This window comes from Vipera berus (genome assembly GCF_964194415.1).
Source record: "Vipera berus genome assembly, chromosome: 3".
Lineage (NCBI taxonomy): Eukaryota > Metazoa > Chordata > Lepidosauria > Squamata > Viperidae > Vipera > Vipera berus.
Genome location: NC_138204.1, coordinates 90,216,169 through 90,238,942, shown reverse-complemented (window position 1 = coordinate 90,238,942; position 22,774 = coordinate 90,216,169). Strand labels below are relative to the sequence as shown.

General features: G+C 38.7%; 1 protein-coding gene across 1 annotated transcript in view; it reads left to right on the top strand.

Annotated features, from left to right (window-relative positions):
- Positions 1-744: 744 nt before the first annotated feature.
- OLFM3 (olfactomedin 3) overlaps positions 745-22,774 on the top strand; it is a 202,056-nt gene continuing 180,026 nt past the window's right edge. Inside the window, exon 1 of the mRNA XM_081324623.1 lies at positions 745-926. Coding sequence (XP_081180749.1) covers positions 858-926 — 69 coding nt within the window. The 5' untranslated portion in view covers positions 745-857. The remainder of the gene's footprint in view (positions 927-22,774) is intronic.

The window sequence follows — 22,774 nt, the reverse complement described above, 5'->3', positions numbered from 1 at the left end:
TCCGTTTTTCCACTGGGATGACGATGATGATGATGATTGGTTTGCCTGTGATCGAAGGAGTGCGTGTCAGTGAGAGAGCGGCAAATCTTTCACTGTGTACTTTTCCATCTCTCACCTCAATGACACCCCCACCCCTCCCCACTCCCCAATGTCGTGCCGCCAGGCTCGTAAAAGAAGTCGGGGGCAAGTCAGAAGCGCGGGAAATCCCTCAGCCATTCGGCTGCGTGGTTCTATCACCACCGAGCCAGCCCAGCTCCCGCCTCGCCTTCCGCGCGGTCCCCTCGCGACTTATTAACCTTCCCCAGAGAGCCATCCCTCCCTTCTCCCCCGCCGACAATTCCCCCCCCCACACACACCCTCGCTTCGCTCTCCCCCCCCCTCCTAGGGCGGCGGTGATGTCACATCCGCGCTGGCCAAAGCGCAGGCTTGTCTCGCGCTTCTCTTGGGTCCGACGCGCAAACTTTTCTTTTCGGGGCGGGCTGGCTGTGCCGACGGAGAACGGGAGCCGGAGGCACCTGCGGAGCGTGCGCCAGCGGCCAGCCCGCCAACCCACCCACCCATACTCTCTCCCTCCTTCCTGCCTCTCTCTCTCTCTCCCTCCCGCGGCTTCTTTGGACTGGGTGCCCCCCCCCTCCGCCCCTTCGCCTAAGAAGGATGCCTGCGGAATGAATGAGCGCCCCTCGCGCTGCCGCCGCTCCCAGCATTCTGGCTGTGGCAGGCAGGCAGGCAGGCAGGCAGGCGTGCAGAAAGTGTAACTGACTACAGGGGTCCCTGCAGTGACTGAATGAAGGAGAGTCCAAGGGAGGAGGAGGAGGAGGAGGAGAAGAGCAGCGGTCGCTGAGCAGCCCGGGAGCAGCATGCAGCCTTCCGCCCGGATTCTCAACCTCTTGCTTTTGGCTCTTCTGGCTGGGCTGGATCCTTCCAAGGTAGGAGCAAGCAAGCAAGCCAGCCAGTCTTCCATCCGGACGAACTGTCCTTTCTTTCGGCCCTCTTTCTGTTTTTCCCCCACCCGATGCCAGGCTACCTCGGGCACTACTTTGAAATAGGGCTCCTCTGCAAGTTGTTGTTTTCAGCCTGCCTTCCCTTCCCCCGCCGTTTTTGATGGAAGGAGCAATGCGGATCTCTGGTGTCTTTATGTGTGCTTTGGACCGGGTGGGGGTAGTTTTTCCAGACAGGAATGGGACGCGGCGGCGGGAGGAGCGGGAGAGATTTTCATTGGATTTGATAGATTTAGTACCGTCGGATCCTCTAAGATCTTGTAGTTTGGCCAGAAATGTGCTCACTCTTCTCCAAAGCCAACATGCTTCAAACCCACCTGCTTTATTGCACTAGGAACGTACTTACTTGTGTGTGTATATGTATGTGTGTTTGCACGTAATGTTGGAAAGTGACCAGGGAGGTTAGAACACGAGGGTGCTGCAGCTTATCTTCTCCAACAGCTGGAACTACTATGGCACTCACTTATTTCCCCCCCTTTTTTTGTCCGTAAAATAAATTGCAACAAAACTGAATTAACCATTAGTTAATAAATTAATAAATTATGGACTTTTCCATAATTTATTAATACAAGTTTATTTTGTGGGGTGGCAGGATTTATTGAGAAATTAAGCCAATGATGAATAGGTTGGAAATGAGCAATAGGATGGAATGGGTTTCCCCTTTGGGATAATGCCACCACTGTTAGACTCTGGAAGTTGTCCCTGGTGCTAACTAGAACGGACACTAGGATAGCCAAGTGACTGGTGAGGGCTGGGTTATTTATAGCCATCAGAGAATGCATCAAATACTCCAAAAAATAGGAGCAGCAGCTGAAACCAAAAAACGTGTCATTTTATCACAGAAAAAAAAGGAGGGCTTCTATGTAATTGTTGTTCCTTCTAGGTTTTAGGAGAGTTGTTTATTTTATTTTTTATTTGAATTTGTACATTTAAAAATGATTTGCTCTGACTGGAATGATGTGCACTTTTAGAAGCCCATAAGAATGGCTTTGCACAATGCCATTTGACTATCTGACAACCATTCATTCAACTTCTAAAAAGGGTCCCCATCCAAATGTATTGGGAAGAGATTACTGAACCATGGTAGGCCCAACGTTATTCCTGAGCCATGTACTGTTTGGCATAAACCTCAAAGTTTTAGTGAACAATTTGCATATTAGATATATACATGGGGGATAGACTTGGAAAAAATAACAAGTACAGATCTTCAGCATTGTGTATGTTCAGCACAGGGTGGGTGCCAGCATGTATTTTAAAGGCATTTGACATGCAAAGCAGAGCAAGTTTTATATCTTGAGAGATGTCAGAATTGTTCAGACTGAAAACATAGACTTCAAGCTGGCAATTGAGCTTCAAGTTGAAAGCAGTTTTTTTCTGGAAATCATGAGGTAGTAAGGAGAGAGCAAATGGGAAATCACACATTATAAATATGGTACAGGGCGTTATTTAGAAAATGTGTACCTGCAGCACTGCTGATTTCATGTTTGGGTAGACTTATTGTTTGACTGCAATTTGTCAGGACGAATTTCATGAAAGACAATCATGCCTTCTGTTTGGATTGAAAAGGAAAGAAGCTTAAAATAATGTTAACCATACCCTAGCTGGGTTTGGGGACTTCTCCACTTAAAGCAAAGCTGAGCACTGATTAAAAACAAAGCAATGAGGTAGGGGACGGCTTAAGCTTTGCTGAGCATCTGAGAGATAATCTGAGCCACTGTGTGGACAAGAATTGTATATGCATCTCTCAGTTGCTTGCGCTATGATTGTGAGGATCTGAAGATCTTTTTATCTACAACAGGGAATTATGTTGTCCTCCCAACCAAATATCTAGAGGTAGAAAGAAAACAAGATGAATTTCCATCCCAACCCACTTAACGTATTGATCCTTAGGCTACAGACTTCTTGATGTTTGATGCATTTTATAGTGAGATGCCACAATACTACAAAAAAAAAAAATGCCAGTTTAGGAACTCCCTCAAAAAAAAACCAACAGTGCCATGTTGAGCCAGCGGCTTCAATGATACCATCTTTAAAGTGGCTGTTGTTAACATTTTTTTCTGACTCACAAAAATATTGGAAAAAATCTCTAAATCTAAAGTTTCTTTTATAAATGGTAAATGAAGAAATAAAATTAGGATTACAGTACAAGTAGTCCTCGATTTACAACAGTTCATTTAGTGACTCTTCAAAGTTAGAACAGCACTGAAAAAAAGTGATTTATGATCATTTTTCACACTTACAACTTTTGCAGCATCCCCATGGCCATGTGATCAAAATTCAGATGCTTGGCAACTGGCTCATATTTATGATGGTTGCAGTGTCCCAGGGTCATATGATCACCTTTTATGACTTTCTGACAAGCGAAGTCAACGGGGGAAACCAGATTCATTTAACAACCAGATTACTAACTTAACAGCTGCAGTGATTCACTTAACAACTGTGGCAAGAAATGTTGTAAAATGGGTCAAAACTCACTTAAAAACATCTTCCTTAACAACAGAAGTTTTGGGTTCAATCGTGGTCATAAGTCAAGTACTACCTGTAGATCCTATGGAATTACCGTAAAGTTAAGTTGTGTTAAATTGCTCAAGATCAGCACAGTTTCCTAGAGCTTGAAAGCTTTGTATAGCAGGGGTCCCCAAACCCCAGTCCATGGACCAGTACCGGGCCATAGCATGCCAGCAGCTGGTCCGCACAAACAGGGAAAGTCCCATCCACAGGATGCAGGCAGCATAAAAAAACACACCCCCTCCGGTCCATGGAAAACCTCTCTCCCCCAACCAGTCCCTGGTGCCCAAAAGGTTGAGGACCTCTGTTGTATAGTATATTAAAGGCCACAGTCAAAAATAGGTGGGCCTGTATTCCATTGTTTTAGGTTTCTTTAGCTTCTTCTTAGCTTTAAATTCTGAAAGATTTAAGATCTCTTAACTTTCCAAACTTCAAGAAATGAAAATAAAATGAACCATATTTTTTGGGACCACCTACTTCTAGGGGGGCTATAGAGTTACAAAAGAGTGCCCATAGTGCCCTCTAGCTCATAGGCCATATGTTTGGCACTCCCAATCTATTATAACAATATAAAAAGGCCCAACAAAGTCCAATCAAACTTTGAAACTATTACAGTTCTCATGGCATAAATTCATATGGTTTTCATCCACTTTGTCAAACGAACAAAATGGTCTGGACATTTTCTAGACGTAAGTATTTTTTCACATTTATGTAAAACAGTGAGGAAGAAAGGAAGCATGAAACCATAATGGGAAGGCAATATACATGGCCCAAACAGTTTTGAAGAGAAATGAATTTGAAGCCAATCAGAATTTTTCCACAGCCAAACTTAAGTGTAGACTACACCAACTTTCTGCATTCTAAATATGCCATATTACAGCACCCATCCTTCCTGACTAGTTGTTGGAAACAATGTGATTTGCAATCTGGCATATCTAGACATGAACAGATTAGATAAATGCCAGATGACTTGACAATCTTCTAATGAAAAGTATCCATATGAACATAGAATACTATCTTAGAGTGATGCAGAATATTGGATCACCTAGTACCTATTATTAGCTCTTGCTGGCAGTGGTTCTCTAAGGATCTTAAGCAGGTGCCTAACATTTGTAGTCCTACTTGGAAACTCCCAAAACTAATCCTTCCTGGCATCTCCTATATGCCAAACATCTTATGCTACCAAGCTGTGGGCCTTCCCCCATTGGACGCTGTGAGTTTCGGTACAGGGAAGAGAAGGGCCTTTTCTGCTCAAAATTGTCTAATTCTCATACACTTCCATGCATACGTAAAAGAGATTTATATTCCGATTTTTGTTCCGCAAGTAGTAAAAACAGAGGTGAACAGTTTGGGGATAAAAAACAGCAAGCCAGTGTCATGAGGCAGGAGGTTGACAAAAAATAAAATAAAAACTGCTTCCGAACTTCCATTGGTATACTATTTTTTGTTGCTGAGTTTAGCCCTGAAATAACTAAGTTTTATTATTTATTATATATATTTATTATATGGAGAGATTATATATGGCAGCAGTAACCTTTCATTCTGTACATGACACATTAGAGAATATTGTGGCACATCAGAGAATATTGGAACACTATTTTAACATTACAAAAGGGGTTAAAAGCAATCTCAGTGTTACCATAGTGAGCTGTGTTCTGTAAGCCACCTTAGGGATCTTCCTGGACAGAAAATTAGAAGAAAACAACTTTAAAAAGAATAGTCGTTTCATCCAATGACTTCACATTAACTGAAGCCTCCTGGTATTTCCTAAACAACATAGGCAGAGAACCTCTACAACACAATTAGAAACAGCCTCGAGCAAAATTCTTTTAATTTCTCAGAAGTCATGAATTTCAGTCATTTCCCAAGTTGTATAGTTTTGGTTTACTTATTTTTGCCTTTGAGTGAGTTCTGAGCTAGGTGGCTACAAATCCCGGAGGTTTTCTTCGCAATGCTTTTCAGAAGTAGGTTTGTCCTTGCCTTCTTCTTAGGCTGACAGTGAGTATCCCAAAGTCACCTGGCTGGCTGTGAGTCTAAGATAGGACTAGAACTCACGGTCACCCAATTTTTACTTCAGATCTTTAACCAGTACACCAAACTGGCTGTTACCTGCATGTGTAGAAAAAACATATACTCACAGCGGACAGTTAGGGTTTTGTATTTTTTTTTCTCTTTAAAGTAGACATCCAAAGCTCTTTAGGAACTTTTTCCAATAACATGGAAAATAAATTGTCAGAGACTGGTGCAATCTGATAAACTTCCGCTTATCTCCACTGAATATGACTTGCTTAAAGTTTTATGCAGATCGGCTACACAGGCAGGTTGCCCAACATTTCTCTTTAAAAGATGTATCACACAACCCATTTTTTTAAAATCAAGTCAAGAAACCTCATATGGATTCTTGAAATGTTTAGACATGTTCTAGAGATTCAGAAATTCCAAACACAGAAGCACTTCAATGCATTTAGATCCACTAAGTTTAACTCTGGCACAATATTGTCATGATTAAGATCCACTTACACAGATTGTTTTCATTAATTTATTTATTTTTTACAGAATTTCACTTCAAGATTGGGTTAAATTTTCCCTATTTTCTGTAGACCATTGGGTGAGCTGCACTTAGCTATTAATGAAGCAGCACCTCCATTTTTTAACAAGTCTTAAATGTGGCAAATGCATTGAAGACTTTATTTCAGTACTTTGGCTAAAGTATAGCATGTATTAACTCTGAGAGGAATTTCCATGAAAAGATACTTCTTTTTCACTCTACTAATATAGATCAGGGACATTATCTTGTTCTCTGAGTATTGCTGAGATCTTAGGCAAAACGTTTAAACTGGAATCAAAAAGTAACAATGAGAAACATAATATTATGTACTGAATATTATGGAGTGATATTTCCAATAGAAGAAATGTTGAAAATCTGGAAATTCCTAAGGGTGACTGCTAGATGGCATCTCTGTGTTATTTTCTGCAAAGTATAGAGGTGCCTCAGTTGACCTTGGTGCTCTGTGTTCAGGCTATGCTGCCTACAAAGATCTCTCGGGCTCAATCACAAGCAAAGCATCACTCCAGCAGAGCAGAAGGAGTTGACACCTAAAGATGTAGAAAGTATCTGGGTCAGGCTTGGTCCTGCTGGAAAAGTTAGAAAGATTCCTGTCTGAATCCCTAAAGAGCCACTGCCAGTCAATGTCACTAGTATTAGATTAAATGGACCACTGGTCTGATTCAATACAGGGCTACTTTCGATGTTCCAGGCGTGATATTTATAAAGATTCCATTCCGATGAAAGGCCTCACTGTACAATTAGAAGCTTGCAAGACTTTCCCCAATTACTTCATTAGGAGGCTAATTCCATGTTTCTGTAAGGAAATTGCTTCCTTTTTTCTAGGGAGTTTATTTAATCTTGCAGAAAACACTGAAACATATAGCAGATTAGATATTAGCCTGTTTTGCACAATGATGACTGGGACATAATCACTTATGGAGTTTCTCCAAGTGGCAGGATTGTATATTGTAGTCATCTTTTTTAGGAATTGGACAGCTTGTAACTGGATTACCAGTTGTGGTTTCATGAATTTTAAGTTTAGTTCAACTTAAATTTAAATTATATCAAATTTATAGTTTTTTTCCGTCTGACCCATGGTTATTGGGTGCTGGTGACTTTTCAAAATATGACCCCTGAGTTTCCTAGGTTAAAGCCAGGCGAGACAGTTTGTCCCAAGAATGTTGCACAATCTTGATGTTTGTGATATGCCATCAAAGTGAGCAGCAAAGGCTGCAGTAGCAGTCCTGAAAATGTTCCATTGTAAGAACAAGTCATTTTGACTTACAGTACATTTCACAGTTGGAGTGCCTATTTTGATTTTGGAATACTTTCCATAAATTCTAAATAGAATGTTGGAATTCTTTCAGTGAGGTCAGAACTGGATGGGATGTTCCAACATTTTGCACATCTATAGTTTCGGTAATTGGGATGGAAGTTGATGGAATTAAGCACACTAGGAATGGAGTGTTTCAGAGAACATTAAAACTTTTATTATTATTTTTTTCTTTGCTCCAAGACCATCCCAATCTGACAATTATGGGCATGGTCTAGTAGTTTTTGAAAAGTATAATATGTTGCAGAATTGAAAGGGATTTACAGTATTACACAGTCCAGCCCTGAAATTTGCAGTTTACCACAAACCCCTTTGTTTCTGAAGGTTTACTTTTGGAAAATTAACAGACCAGCACAAGTGCATTTGCCATAATCTTAGAAAAAAAGGAGACATTCTGATGCTTCCCAAATATTTCCTGATTATTAAGTTTTGCACACAATGAAAGGCATTCATTTCTATGAAACATCTCAATCAGACCTATTTAGGTAGATAACTTAACAAGTATTATTAACTAACCAGATATGCTTAACTACTTTGAAGTAGACGTAGTAGGTTCCAGTTAAACCTAATTCACCCTATGAAATTTGTGACAGAACTTGAAACAGTTGGCTTAACAACTATGCATTTTTTTTCTTCCAAATAGTCCCATATTCCCACAGAAACAGTTTATTTTTCTGATAGTTGCTCAAAGTCTCAGCTCCTACAAGCAGTTGGCATTTTGTACTAGTTTTTAGTCTGGAATTATTGAGACCAGTTCATTGTACAATATTCTTGCACAGATGTAGTGGTGCCATTGTAGATTTCAGGATAGGAAAAGTGCTTCAGATATGTGATCCTGCTGTGGGTAGTCTAATGATACTGAATCCATGTTCTATGGTAGTATTTATTTGTTTGCTAGATTCATACCCTGCTTTGTATTCAGGAGGCTTACATTCATGTTAAACCAGGGGTCTTCAAACTTGGCTCTTTTATGACTTGTGGACTTCAACTCCCAGAATTCCTCAGCCAGGCATGCTGGCTGAGGAATTCTGAGAGTTGAAGTCCACAAGTCATAAAAGGGCCAAGTTTGAAGACCCCTGTGTTAAGCCATAGTCTAACTCAAAAGCCAGGACTGGTCACTTCAAAACCTCTGACTTACATGCCTCTAGCCCCCATTCTGCCACCTCTCCATGTGATTGGGAAAAATGCATTTAATTCTGTCTTTCACTGAATGGTTTTGTTAAGAACCAAAGACCATACTTTAAAACACATTCTTGATTCTTTTACAAAGAGAGTTTTATAACCCTTGATTTGAGATTGACTTAACCCAGAGTTTGATTGAAGGATATATTACTTAATTTGGCTCACTGACTTCTATGATTGGGTGTTGGAGAAGCCATGGGTAAATGTTGAGTGCTACAATATGGGAATGAGTGTAGAGAGGCATGACGTAATATGTAACTTCCAGATAAAATAAGCTTAATTTTGTCTTAGGCAGTTTTTCAAAATTAGTTTCCTTTTTTTGTAAGAAAATTACTTTCACATCAGCTATTGAATTATTTAAACAGAACAACATGAATGATAGAAGAAATATCTTCTGCTAATACAAAAGGCTGAGAACATGTCCTTCCCACTTCGAACATCTTAAAAATGCTTTATTGTTGTTGCGGCTATATCTAGAAAATACTGATTTGATAATTTGAAACCATCATCAGACATTAGCTAATTCAGTGGAGATTTTTCTCTTCTAATAACCTGGCTGTGCCAGCATGTGTGTAATCTGCTCCATTTCATATCTCCATTCCTTGATTATGGGAAGTTGGTATTTTATTCTCAGATACACACTCATAAATTTAGGAATGAAAGGAAGTGTGGTTTTGCTACCACTTTATTTGAGGGATAAGCATCACAAAAATCATATAAAGTGAAATTATAAAAGGAATATCTATATAATCATGTTTGTATCCAATTGTTTGCCCCCTGTTCATAATACATTTTAAAAACCAAATGTAATTTTTTTTTTGCTGTAACCAGGGTCAGCTACAGTGTGTCTTGGTCCTCCCACGTGACTTTTCAAGGAAATTGTTCACCATCATATCTTTTATAAAAAGCTAATTTATAGAGAGGAAAATGGGGAAAGTCTATTCCTAAATCTCCAGGTCAAGCTAGGAATCACCCATGTCTGACATCCTGGAGAGCCACTATTTATTTTTGTAAACTAGTCTTCTCCAGCTTGGTGCTCTACAGATTATCCTTGTGGGAAATTCTACTAGTTGACCCCAATGCATCTAGTGGGCACACAACACATATAATACTGAGCTAACTGGGGCAATAATATCATTAATTATAAGGCAATTGTCTATGTTACTAATATAAGGTAAGCAGCCATCAAACTATGTGTCACATGCAGAGAGGATCTTTTCGTTAGTACACTACTAAAAAGGTTGGGATAAAAACTATGGGAATGGACCCTATGCCCCTGGGCCAATGTGTCGTATATCTCAGAATGTTGTGCCTATTCTCTACACTTTAAACTAGTGTCAAAAAATGTATTTTAAGCTTCTTCTCATTGCCCTGTGGTCCTGAAGGATCACCAGAAGCAGTGTGAATATAATTCAACCTTTGTGCCTATTTTGTCTCTCCTGAGACAGCCCAAGCAAGATGTCAGAAAAGGTTATCAATGTTGTGATAGAGAATTATGTCTGGAGAGAAAAAAAGTGGCTTTGTTCGTGAAAGATCTTCAGATGGCCACCAAGTGATCACTTTCAGGCCTTAGTAAAACAAGATTAAATTTTAAATATTCAATTTCAATGTTTTAGGCAATTTTCAGAGTAATTGTTCCTCTGAATTATTTTTATTAAGGAGGAAAAGTAGTGCAAAATGTATTGTACTTGATTTCAGGCTAGAACTAGCATATTCAGTTTTGAAATGGAAAACTTTTCCTTTTCCTTCTTCCTTTTTTTCCTCCTAATTCTTCTCCTCTTTTCTGTTTGCAAAGGAAAAATCAAGCTGCTATAAAGTGGGATTTTTCTAGCTAGGTCCCACAGATCATAAGACTTTTTTGAACACTTGAATAGGTTCCGTGGCACTAAGGGGAAAAATGTTTCCTCAAGGACAATGGCAAAAGGAAAAAAAGAAAAAAAGAAATTTTCTCTGATGGATTAAAGGAAAAATAAAAAATCTTTTTTATCCCTTAGTCCCTAAACTAAAAGGGAGAAGGTCTTGTCAGTTGACATCAGAAGCTCCCCCTCCTTCAGCACTTCTTGGGATTTGTTTTCAGCAATAGATTCATGAAAAAAAAACCTTGTTCTAAACTTGTATCCTTAATCAGTTGTGATGATCTTGCACCCCAAGATCTGGGCACAGCTTCATTTGGTAAGACAGGTGAAAATGGATTTGGTTTGTTATCTATATTTCTAAACTTCCTTGTTGAATTACAGTAATGCACCTGAATGAGAGGCTTCTTATGAAGGCTACTTGGAAGCTACATTGAATGTCCAGTTATCTTGCAGCGGTTATTAATTAGACCTCAGAAATTGCATCAGTTGTGATCTACACTGGTGACCAATTTATTTCCAACCTAATTAGTAGTAAATATCCTGGATCTTAAATACAGCTAGTCCTCAACTTACAACCATAATTGAGCCCAAAATTTATGTTGCTAAGTGGGAAATTTGTTCAGTGAGTTTTGCCCCATTTTATGATTTTTCTTGCCACAGTTGTTAAGTGAATCACTGCAGTTGTTAAATTAGTAACACGGTTGTTAATTGAATCTGGTTGCCCCGTTAATTTTGCTTGTCAGAAGGTTGCAAAAGGGGATCACATGACACCTGGGCAATGCAACCGTCATAAATGTGAGTCAGTTGTCAAGCATCCAAATGTAAGTTACATGACCATGAGGAGACTGCAGTAGTCATAAGTGTGAAAAATGGTCATAAATCGCTTTTTTAGTGCCGTTGTAACTTTGAACAGTCACTAAGCAAACTGTTGTAAGTTGAGGACTACCAGTTTTTGACTTGACCTTTTTTATAATGTAGTAGTGTGGCATAGGCTTTTCAATTTTGTTATTTGCTTTCATTGATCCTTATTATTTGCACAATTTCTATAACATGGGAAACTGACTTACAGTAACTCAGACTGTCAATAATAGTGGTAATAATAATTATGTTTATAAACCTCACCATTAAAAAGCAGTTAAAACGCATAAAGCAATAACATTGGAGTTGATAATGGTGGTAATATTTCTCCAAAGCTGCACGAGTTCAGAGAGGGAATCCTACAATCTGGAGTAAAGGAATTTTCTCTGCAACAGGTATAGAGCAGAAGTGGGCAATCTGTAGTTCTAGAGCTACTCCAGCCTGTGATGACTCTTGTTGTGCCCTCTTCAATCAAGGTTGTTTAAAAACTGACTGCATTTCAAGATGAGACAGGTGAAAGCGTACTATAATTCATGAACTGGCATGTCAGTAAAACAAGAAGTCCTCAAAAAAAGTCCCTCACTTCTCATCTGTGTTACCCATACTGCAATCCTTGAGGGGTTGACAGGTTGCCCCACTCTCCTCTCAATTTCAGGCTAGAAATAAAAGCCGAAACTTTAGTATAATGTCTTCAGTTTTAAAGTGGAAAGCTATCGTGTGCTGCTGTTCCTTCTCCTTCTCCCTCTTCTTCCTCTTTTTCCTCCTAATTCTCCTCATCTTCGTCGTCTTCAGAAGAAAAATTAAGATACTACAACCTGGGATTTTTTAAACAGGGTCTGAAAGAATCCCTAAGGCTTTTTGAAGTCTCGAAGAATGGGTTTCTCTACAGCAGGAGTGTCAAACTGCCGACCCACAGGCCAGTTGCATCATGTGGAGGCCGCGCCCACCCCAGCTCCGGCGAGGCAAAAAAAGTCGTAATACGTTGCAACACATCAGGTGATGCGGCGAGTTTGACACCTGTGTTCTACAGCCATTCTGCTTGAGGGGATTACTTAGGAAGTGATTTCCAACCTTGACCCCAAATGTTTTTGCATGTCAATTCCCTAGGGCAGGGTTCCCCAACCCCGGGCCATGGCATACCAGCAACCAGTCCGCACAAACAAGCAAAGCCCGATCCACAGGAGGCAGGCAGCACACAAAACCACGCCCCCTCCGATCTGCAGAAAAACCTCTCTCCACGGAACCGGTCCCTGATGCCCAAAAGTTTGGGGGGGGGGCTCTGCCCTAGGGGCTTCCTACTGGAAGTATCTGCTGGCGTGAGCGTACTTTTAGTGCATCAGTGGTGCTTCCTGATAGAGTTTAGGAAGATAGTTGCTTCTGAAGCCAAGGTTGCAGATTTCTGCTAAAAATGAAAACATTCAGTTTTAGATCCAAGGTAATAAATATGATGAATGCATTTCCTTGATATTTTTCCTTTTTGCTTTTTTAAGATCGTAAAATACATTTGGGTGTGCTTGAAAGGAAGGTCTCTCAGACAACCATTCAAATATACACTTGCTCTTGGCTTGCCTTCAAGCACTGTCTTTGGTAATGACTTTTCTTTGAATCATGGCTGTCTAGACTCATTTGGGGCATTTAAGCATCATTATTTTACAACTGATGTATTAATTTCAAAAGCCTTTTATTGTGCGTGTGGGAATTTGTTTCTAAAAACCACTTCCCCTTCCCTTGACATAAATAATAAAAAAGGCCTTAATAGCAAACAATTATTTAATATTGCATCAATAGCTGTAGGGCATTTGTATTAGTTTTGAACAATTCTCTGGAAACAGATATTTTATCATTGACTTATATTATAGTTACATCCACTAAAGGTTGTTCATGCATACAGTATAATTGGCTGTTCTGGAACATTCCTTCGTTACGTTCAAATTGCCACATGAAGACTGTGTAATATTTTTTAAAATATTTGTAAAATTCGTTAGCCGTCCCATCTCCCTGCAAGGCGACAAGATTTAGCTACAAATAAATTGAATAAATAAAATAAATAAATGTGGTCCTTTAAATCCTCTAGAAGAAATGAAAAAAGCATTCAAATATTTTAAACCAAGCACACGTTTTATCCTAGGCTGCATTATAATGGGATGGAATATAGCCTTCCAACAGTATATAAAGTAATCACTCTGTATACATTTGGAATGCATGTAATACTGAGATTTTCCACTTTGGAGATGATTCTTATTAATATTGATCTGTGTATTTATCCTTGTTGGGAGTAATTCAATATTGCATGAGTTGCTTTCTATAATACAATTGATTTTATTTTTCCGTCCTGTCCCAAAGCCCTAGATTTGGTACTTGGAGACACTGCAGTCCCCCGGGGGGAGACCTTAGGAGAATCTGGGGGTGGGGGAGCAAGAAAAGGGAATTGCCCCTTTCTCCACATAAACGGATAGGAGCCACTCATAGTAAGAGGGTTTATTTGAAACCAAGTGAAAGAGATCTGTCATAGCAAATGATACGCTATGAGTATTTACTGAGGTTGGTGTAATGATGAATTGCGTGTTATATCCAGTTCAGGTTAATTATTTGCCTTGTTGTGTATTTACTTAAATAATTTAACATAAATTATTTATGCGTGTTCTGAATAAACATTTTGAATGTGGAAAAGAAAACCACGAAAAGTTAAAAATTTTTTGCTAGGAGTAGACACCAGCAAAAAAAGTTCCAATGTACGAAAATAACACAATCGACTTGAATGAATTTCAAAGGGGGATGATTTGAGGTAAGGCCATATGAAAAGATTTTTCCTCACCCTGCCTCCCTGACAATGTGCTTTCCTGGTGTCCTTGGGAGGAGAAATACAGGTAGTCCTTGACTTACGGCCATTTGTTTAATGACTGTCCAAGATTATGACAGTGCTGAGAAAAAATATATATTTGCAACCGGGGCTCATACTTACAACAATCACGGCATCCCCGTGGCCACATGGTTAAAATTCAGGCGCTTGCCAACCTGCACATATTTATGATCGTTGCAATGTCACGGAATCACGTGATCACCATTTGCAACTTACCAGGGAGCTTTTGGCAAGCAAAGTCAAGCTGGATTTACCTAATGACTATGGCAAAAAAGGTCATAAAATTGGCTGTGACTCACTCAATGAGCCCATCACTGAGCAACAGAAAGTGTGGTCCATTTGTGGTCTTAAGTCAAGTACTACGACTTCTACATCACTTGGAAAATGCTTGTTGCCCCAGCTTTACTCTTGCCAGAGGGTCAGTTTTCTGTGACTGCTGTTGTTTTGTAATGGGGCTGAGGAGCAGAAAAAAAGGAAAAAAATAATTCCTTTCCTTTTTTCTTCTTCTGCTGTTTTCCTCTCTCCTCCCACCACCCACCTTCCCTTTTTTCCCCTTCCTGTTAACTACCATTGGAAGTAAACATATTACATCATCTTTCTTACATTTAAATACTTTTTCACAATGTACAGGTCATGCTTTGAAAAAGATGAAGTCTGTCAAAAGTAAGATTACTAGCCAAAGTAAAAGGCTTTGATTTTAGCTTTGATTTTCTTTTTAAAAAGAAAAGTGCCTATCATTTTCTTGGTTTGAAGCACAGCTAGCTAAAATCCGATGTTCTGGTAGTACCTCTGAGGATAAAGATTGATCAATCTACTTCTCAGATTGATAGCCACTAGGGGTTTTGGCATGCAAAATCTTTGCCATTTGGGAATAGATAGAAGAAGTTGTTTTGCTAATTTCTCTCTTGTTTGGTGAGCAATTGCTATGAATGCAGCAAATATTATACAGTTTGGCAGTTCGTGCTTCAAAAATGATTTAGAGGAAATGCTTCAGACCTTGCACGAGTATTGTATGTCTCTGCAATTCATTAAAGCAGCCCAACCCTTTTAAGACTCACACAGGTTTTTTTTTTTAAAAAAAAAAGATGGGCTGCTTTAACAAACACCAGAGAGATAAAGTGTTTGTATGAAATGTGAAGAACTTTTTCCAAATCATTTTTGAAACATGCGCTGCCCAGTTATAGATGAGTAGCTTGTCATAAACCCTGCCAATTATAACAAGATAGATACAGTAGCGTTTTTTGCCAGGTACAAAAAAATTGATTTTTGTAGTGGTGGAAGAACTATAAAACAGCTACCACACACACATATACTCACATGCATCTTTTGTGATTATTCGGGTAATGAATACTTATATGTTGCAGGTGTTTGAAACAACTAGAGATGTAAATCTTGACTTATAGGTAGGATCAGGCAGGGTTGTACCATTAATGTCTTGAAACAAAAAAAGATTCAGGAAAAAGATTGTGAAATAGAAATAAGAATTTATCGGATGAGTGAGGATTAGGTAGAAGAATCAAGAAAGGGCACAATCTATAACAGGGGTCCCCAACTCCCGGTCCATGGACCAGTATTGGTCCGTGGCATGCCAGCAACCGGTCTGCACAAACAAGCAAAGCCCCATCCATGCGATGCAGGCAGCACACAAAACCACACCCCTCCGGTCCACGGAAAAACCTCTCTCAACATAACCGGTAGCTGGTGCCCAAAAGGTTGGGGACCTCTGATCTACAAAACATATCTACTTTACCAAAGCTCTTCAAAATGTTTTGAAAAGAAAGATAACCAAGAGCAGAGAATCTAATGCAAATTTCAAGTAGTCCTCGACTTATGACCATAATTGGGCCAAAATCATGGTCATAAGCTATGCCATTTGTTAAGAGGGTCATCACATGTGCGCACTCAATTTTACACTCCTTTTTCGCAGTGCTTATTAAGCTAAGGCTACGATTGTAAAGCAACCACCGTAGTTGTTAAATGAACCCATTGTTTACAATGGGTGGTTTGTTTTTTTTTGCTGGAAACCAGAAGTAAATTTTGCTTCCAGCAAAAATAAAATAAAATAAAATAAATCATGGCCATGTGACTATAGGACACTGCAAATGGCTGTAAATGTGACCTGGTGGCTGGTACCAAAAATGTGATCATCTGACCATTTCGGGGGGGGGGGGCTGTTGAAACTTCAAATCTGGATAGTAAATACCTTTTTGAGTGGGTCTGTCATAATTCCAAATAGTTGCTATGTGACCAGTCATAAGTTGAGGACTCCTGTAATATTATACAAGATTCAGCTTTTCTCCCTGGAAAGAAAGTGTTTGAAACTCCCGTACTAAAATGCTTCCTGTATTTGGAAGGGAAGCTTCTCAGTCACTTTCCTCCCTTTCTTCCTTCTTTATCCCCATCTTTGTGTTTCCCATGTAAGAAAAAGCAGAAGCAAAATAATTCTGATTTTGCATATCTCATTGGCACAAATCTTTGTTAAGTTATGGAAGGAGTCAGATTACTTGGTTGGTTTGGAACGGCATTTTGCTTCAGCCTGAAGAAACACAGAATCTATCTGGAAGTATCATGATCCAGTCTGAGATTCAAGCAAAACTTCTCTTTCTTTAATCCAATATTTAACAAATATTAATAAATAAACAGTGGCTATGAAGGAGAGGGCACTGTGAAAATGTAGCTAATATCTCCAAATGTGATACTTCATTAGAATAATGGCAATCTTTCATGCAAGGTTATATAGCATTGAATTACCCATATTCTCTCGAAATGGATTGGAATGTTGTTGGTAGAAATCTTGGATGGAAAGAAATAATCTATATTATTTATCACAGCTAAGTTAAACTTCATGTGATTTGTTCTTCAGTGATTGCTACCCTATTTCCTTTAGGAGCACAAAAAGATGGCCTGTGTTTTCTCATTTTCCCCCAAAACTTGCATCAGATCAAGGGCCATGCCTCAGTTTGTTTGGCACTCACTCCAAAAATGGCAAGAAAGTCCTTTTTTGAGTGAAGTATTTAAGAGTTTTGAGAAGTTACATTTTGCACTTGGCATACTCTCAAAAGGAACAAAAGGACCCAGACTCTGGGAGTCTTCACTGCATATGTATAGGCCATATGCATCTCCATTTTGCAATACTGTCAAGGTGTTTGAACCTCGAAATAGTGACTAGCCAAAGGCATTGATTTGTTTTGGGACTGACGACTTGAATCTTCTTTATTGAAGTCTAACATCTTACTTGCAAGACGCATCTCTTGTGTTTCCAGGCAGATTCTTCTTCCACTGACATTTAATCATAATGCACAATTAACAAGTGCTAAAACCAAACAAAACCTAACCCTGATTAATATACCTTGGTTATGGTCCATGGAACTTGGAGGCACCTAATGGATTAATTCTGTCATCCTCTGTGCACTTGCTTAAATAAATGAGAGACATTCAGATAAATGTTCCTTACTCCTGATAATGCATGTATGTATGTGTATGTGTATGTGTATATGTATGTATGTGTGTATATATATACTCTGTGTGTGTGTGTGTGTGTGTGTGTGTATAGGGACGCGGTGGCTCAGTGGGTTAGGACGCTGAGCTTGTCGAACAGAAGGTCGGCAGTTTGGCGGGTCAAATCCTGAGTGCCGTGTAACAGAGTGAGCGCCTGTTACTCGTCCCAGCTTCTGCCAACCTAGCAGTTCAAAAGCATGTAAAAAATGCAAGTAGAAAAATAGGGACCACTACGGTGGAAAGGTAACAGCGTTCCGTGCGTCTTTGGTGTCTAGTCATGCCGGCCACATGACCACGGAGATATCCTTGGACAAGCGCTGGCTCTTCGGCTTTGAAATGGTGATAAGCACCGGCCCCTAGAGTCGGAAACGACTAGCACGCATGTGCGGGGGAACCTTTACCTTTACATACATATATATATATGTGTGTGTGTGTGTGTGTGTGTGTGTGTGTGTGTAAATGTGTGTGTGTGTGTAGACAATATTAAATACAGTTCCTGTTATGAAAAAAGCTTTTGAAAACTCAGAACACACATAAACAAATGCTAGAAGAAAGTGGTGCAATTATTGTTAATTAGTAATCAAGTATATAAAAGGAGATGTGCAACATTTTCTCCAATTCATAAAAAAAGACAATAAGCAACTAAATTTGCTTATATTTCCTTAAAAACATATTGTTAGATTTGAGACTGTAATACGTGCCCCATCTTTTCTTCATACGAAATAAACCTAGCATGATTTCTAATTGCTTGATCCTAAATGAGCATTAACACAATGCACTACCCAGTTACAAAGGAGTACTTTGATTTATGATTATTTAGCTCAACGAACTTCATCTTAAATCAGCCTCAACCAAAGCACTTCATTTAACTGTGTTATTTACTAAGCTGAATGTTTCTGTCATCAAACATTCTAATCAGCCAGCTATTCAGTCAGATTTCAAAGACGGATGCTGCTCTGTCTTCAGAAAGTTGTCTGTCAACAGTTGTTTCAGATTGTTACTTAACTTTGTGAGATCAAGGAAATTGTGCATTTGCAGACACCGATGCTGCATTATAAGTATTAAGCTTCTAATACTTCTGTCCATGGTGCAGACTAGCTATTGTGTGGTTCATTCTCTACCGAACCCTTGCTTCAGTTGAGTTCAAATCCTGGTCATTTCGTAGACGTGTCCATTATATTTTTTCTGGAACACTAAAGAAATGATTTGTTTCTAACTCATTCTAAAATCTGTTTTTTAAAACTACCAGTCTAGCATGGGATTTTTCTGGTGGACGCTTATTGAACTATTAAGCAGATCTGACCCATAATGGCTATCTTTAGGATTTTATATGTGCAGAATGGCTGTCCTGAAGAGTATAGATAGTTACAAAATACCTAATTACAAGGTTATTTGATGTGGCTATTCTCAACGTCTTCTCTAGCTCCCCTGAAGCACTGAAGTATCCTTATCTCTTTTCTAAGCCTATGTCCTGGGTCTATGAGGAGCCTAGAAGCATTCTTGAAAAGGAAGATGGTGTTAGAGATACTTGCTAGTTTGTCTGTTTTTAAAAATTACCTTATTAAGATTTTTTAAAAAAAAATGAGGCACAACACCTTGGTCTCACCACCAAGATTGTATTCCTGTTCTTCTTTCATATTTTCTCAATTAAAAAAGCTAATTAAGTGGAAACTACACAGAAAGATGAATTAATTTAGGATGTGCTCAGAAGGGACAGGTCATGCAATATAGCCTCATTCACATGCAAATTTAAAATCACTGAATTTGGCAGTAGATTCACTGAAAATGGATAAGTAGGTTGTATGAATTAACACTGGGTATTGGTTTCAGGAATTTTTAAAAGAGACTATAAAAGAAGAACATGGAACTATTCCAATTAGACCACTGATCGTTGGCTTGGCAGAATTTCAGGCAGGGATATGTCCTGTCCTGTCTGCAGATATTAGAAACTGAACTTGGGCTCTGTTGTATGCAGAATAATACTCTACCGCTGAGGGATGGCTAATAATTAGAATTGTTTAGTTGCCCTTTGGAAGAAAACTGTGGAACAGATCAACAGCCCTTCTAGCATTCTTAAATATTTAAGGTCCACAAATTCTCAAACCATAATTACAAGATGATCATGCTTGTACATGCTGGGATTTTTTTTTTCAAAATTCAATTTTACACTTCCTTCTGTTTTTATTACAAAAGTATTACTACATTGTTGGTACAGGAGGATATTTTGTCTCTTTTTTTCCTATTATTCTTATAAGATGGTCATATGAATGGTGTTCCGTAATTTGTATATAAAGGTTTAACATTAAGCGGCATGTTAATTGAAATCAGAAAAATCTTTTCATTAAATGCGTAGTCATTTGTAAATACATTGTATCAGAGTCTTCATTAAGGAAATAAAAAAGCAAATAAATTAGAAAAAAAATAGAATTTATTTGCTGAACACAATGCAAAAATGCTGCTGCTTTCCTATTGTACATTTAACTGTTCAGCCAGATATTTTGCAAAAAAAAAAGGACATGGGGTTAAATCAAAATCTGTGAGAAATAAGGTTGACCGAAAATACCATGTATAAAGAATTCCCTTTGAGCTGAATGGCAGTTCTTAATAAAGTAAGAAGATAAGAAAATTTAGCTCAATTCTTTATTTAGCCAACTAACGACATGAGGAGATATTTTTATTTAGTTAAATATTATAGTTAATATATATGGTCACCCAACTTAAGCATCTCATAAGTGGCTCACAGCTGCAGAAATACACACATCAGGCTCCATTAACAGTTTTGCTCTAACATCTGAGAGGAAAAAATAGGTTTTTACAGCCTTCCAAAAGAATCAAAGCCATCTGAATCTCAGAAGGGAGACTGTGGCATTTTGCAAGTGGCACAACAGACAAGACACATCTCCTACATTCCACAAGATGGCATTGTTTCATAAAAGAGACCCAGAGCATACGGTAGCAAGGACCCGGGCATAGCTTTCCCCTTGAATGTAGATGGTGTCTTGTCCTTATTTAACTCCCCTCCTCTTTTGAGGTTGTTAATAACTTGCAAGTTAGATAATTAAACGCCTTACCAGTCAAAAGGCGTCAGCTGCAGTCCTCAACTCACCCATCGTTTAGGAGCGGGTTGATACAATGCAATTTTGTGCCCAGTCTTGCAGAACTAACGATGCACATGTACATAACAAATTTGAGGGAAAGTTTCATCCATAAATCACAATTATGCATATCAAGTTATCTTTAAAAAGGAATCATCACCAGTTAAATTATTAATTAAGTGCTTAGATCTCAGCATTTTCAATATAATTGTAATAAAAATGATAAGCTCACATTTTTCTCTACTCTGCCTGGACAAGCTAGCTATCCACCAAGCCTGAACCACAGTTCTGTTGGGGTTCTGATTTTCTCTGTGCACGTAAAATCAAATCCCTGTCTGGTATAGTCTTTTGTACTCTACTAGCTTCTCCAGACAGAACAGGGGAAAAAACGTGAGTTTTTGGCTTAGCTGCAATGCATATGACAATTCAGTTTCCAAGTTTGCTGAACTGGGCCAAACCAGCCAAATAATTCCTGTGCTTGTGATACAGTCTATTGTTGTGCAAGTTTCTGTCATTTCAGTCTATTGCATAATACAACCTGGGACAGACTTAGTGACCTAGTAAACACAATTTTTAAAAAAGAACCCTTCTGAGAAAAGATATGTCCATGTTAGGCATTCATAGAGGCTGGGACTGAGTTTTGGAAATACTACATTTATTCTTCAGATGTATGGTGATCCTTGCTAAGCATTCAGAGAAGCTAGCTGTTTGTATAAAGAAATATTGTGAAGTTTTCAGTATGGAAATGCTTGCACTTACAGCATTTTCTGAATTTTCTACATATCTGCACAGAGCTGGGCTGCTGTGAATAACAGTAGACATCTGAGACTTGGAAACATAATCTTATTATTTGTTTTATTACCAGAAGCTTGAACTGCTGATATTGATATTTTTCTACTTCAGAAACTCATACTGTAGCTATTAGAAAATTAATTTGTATTTCCTAATTTGCTCTATGCTGCTGAGATGCTAATCATACAGTATAATATCAAAGAAGCTGAAGCATAAAAAATAAAAACAATAAATTTGCTGGGTGATCCCAACTCTTAAGACTGCAGTTTTAAAAGCACTTTCCTTTGGATGCAACGAAAGCCAATTATTTTAGCATTTATCCCGGGGGGGGGGGGGGAGGGAGAGAATGCAGGCAATGCTGACCCCAAATTTGAAATGCACTTTTTTTTGCTCAGTGATTTGGAAAATTACCTAATTCAGCTTGCATTACCTTGCAAACTGCTTAATTCATTGTGAGACAGAATGAAGTGTTTAGTTTGGAAATCTAAAGCTTCATGCCATCCTATTGATTATCCTTGAAAATTGAACAGTGATAGCTTGTTTGTTGTGACAACCTGATTGAAATTCAGAGGCACAGTTGTCCCATCTGTAATTATTTTTTCTGCATGCAGAAAAAATGGGACATAAGCCAAAGTACTAACTATAATACTGTATGTTGGGTGGATTGTATAGGGTAGATGAGCAATATTTCTAATAAGGAATTTTCCTGTCTCAATTTTTGGGAGGGTGAGGGCAGGAGGATACCAATTCCACCAATTCAGAAATAATTTATATTACAGAAATAAAGACTAAACCTGCAAATTTAAATGGAATATATCGAATCTTTTTATCTGTACCAAATAAATTTCTGGCTGAAAACTAGCTAGAATGGCAAAACTGTACAATTTTCTTCCCTCCCCACCATAACATTTTAATTTATATGAAGGTTTGTGTCAAGGTACACATGTGGGAATATATTTTCTGTATCTCCATATCAGCCTCCAAATCTCCCTCAAATGTTTGGGAAATATTAGATTTATTTCAAAGTAGGAGATCTGATCTTCATATCGAATAGATCCATCCCAGTTCAAGTTGGACTCATAAATTTACCCCAAATGTCTGTTTCTATTAATGGCTTACCTTTAGGAATAGCTAGTTTAGTCTTTCATTATAAACTGAGTAATAAGAAATACGAAGGTGCTAAATTACAGAAAAGTAGTTTCTAAGTAAGTCTGACTTCCCTGTCAGTATCAGTCATATTTCATGA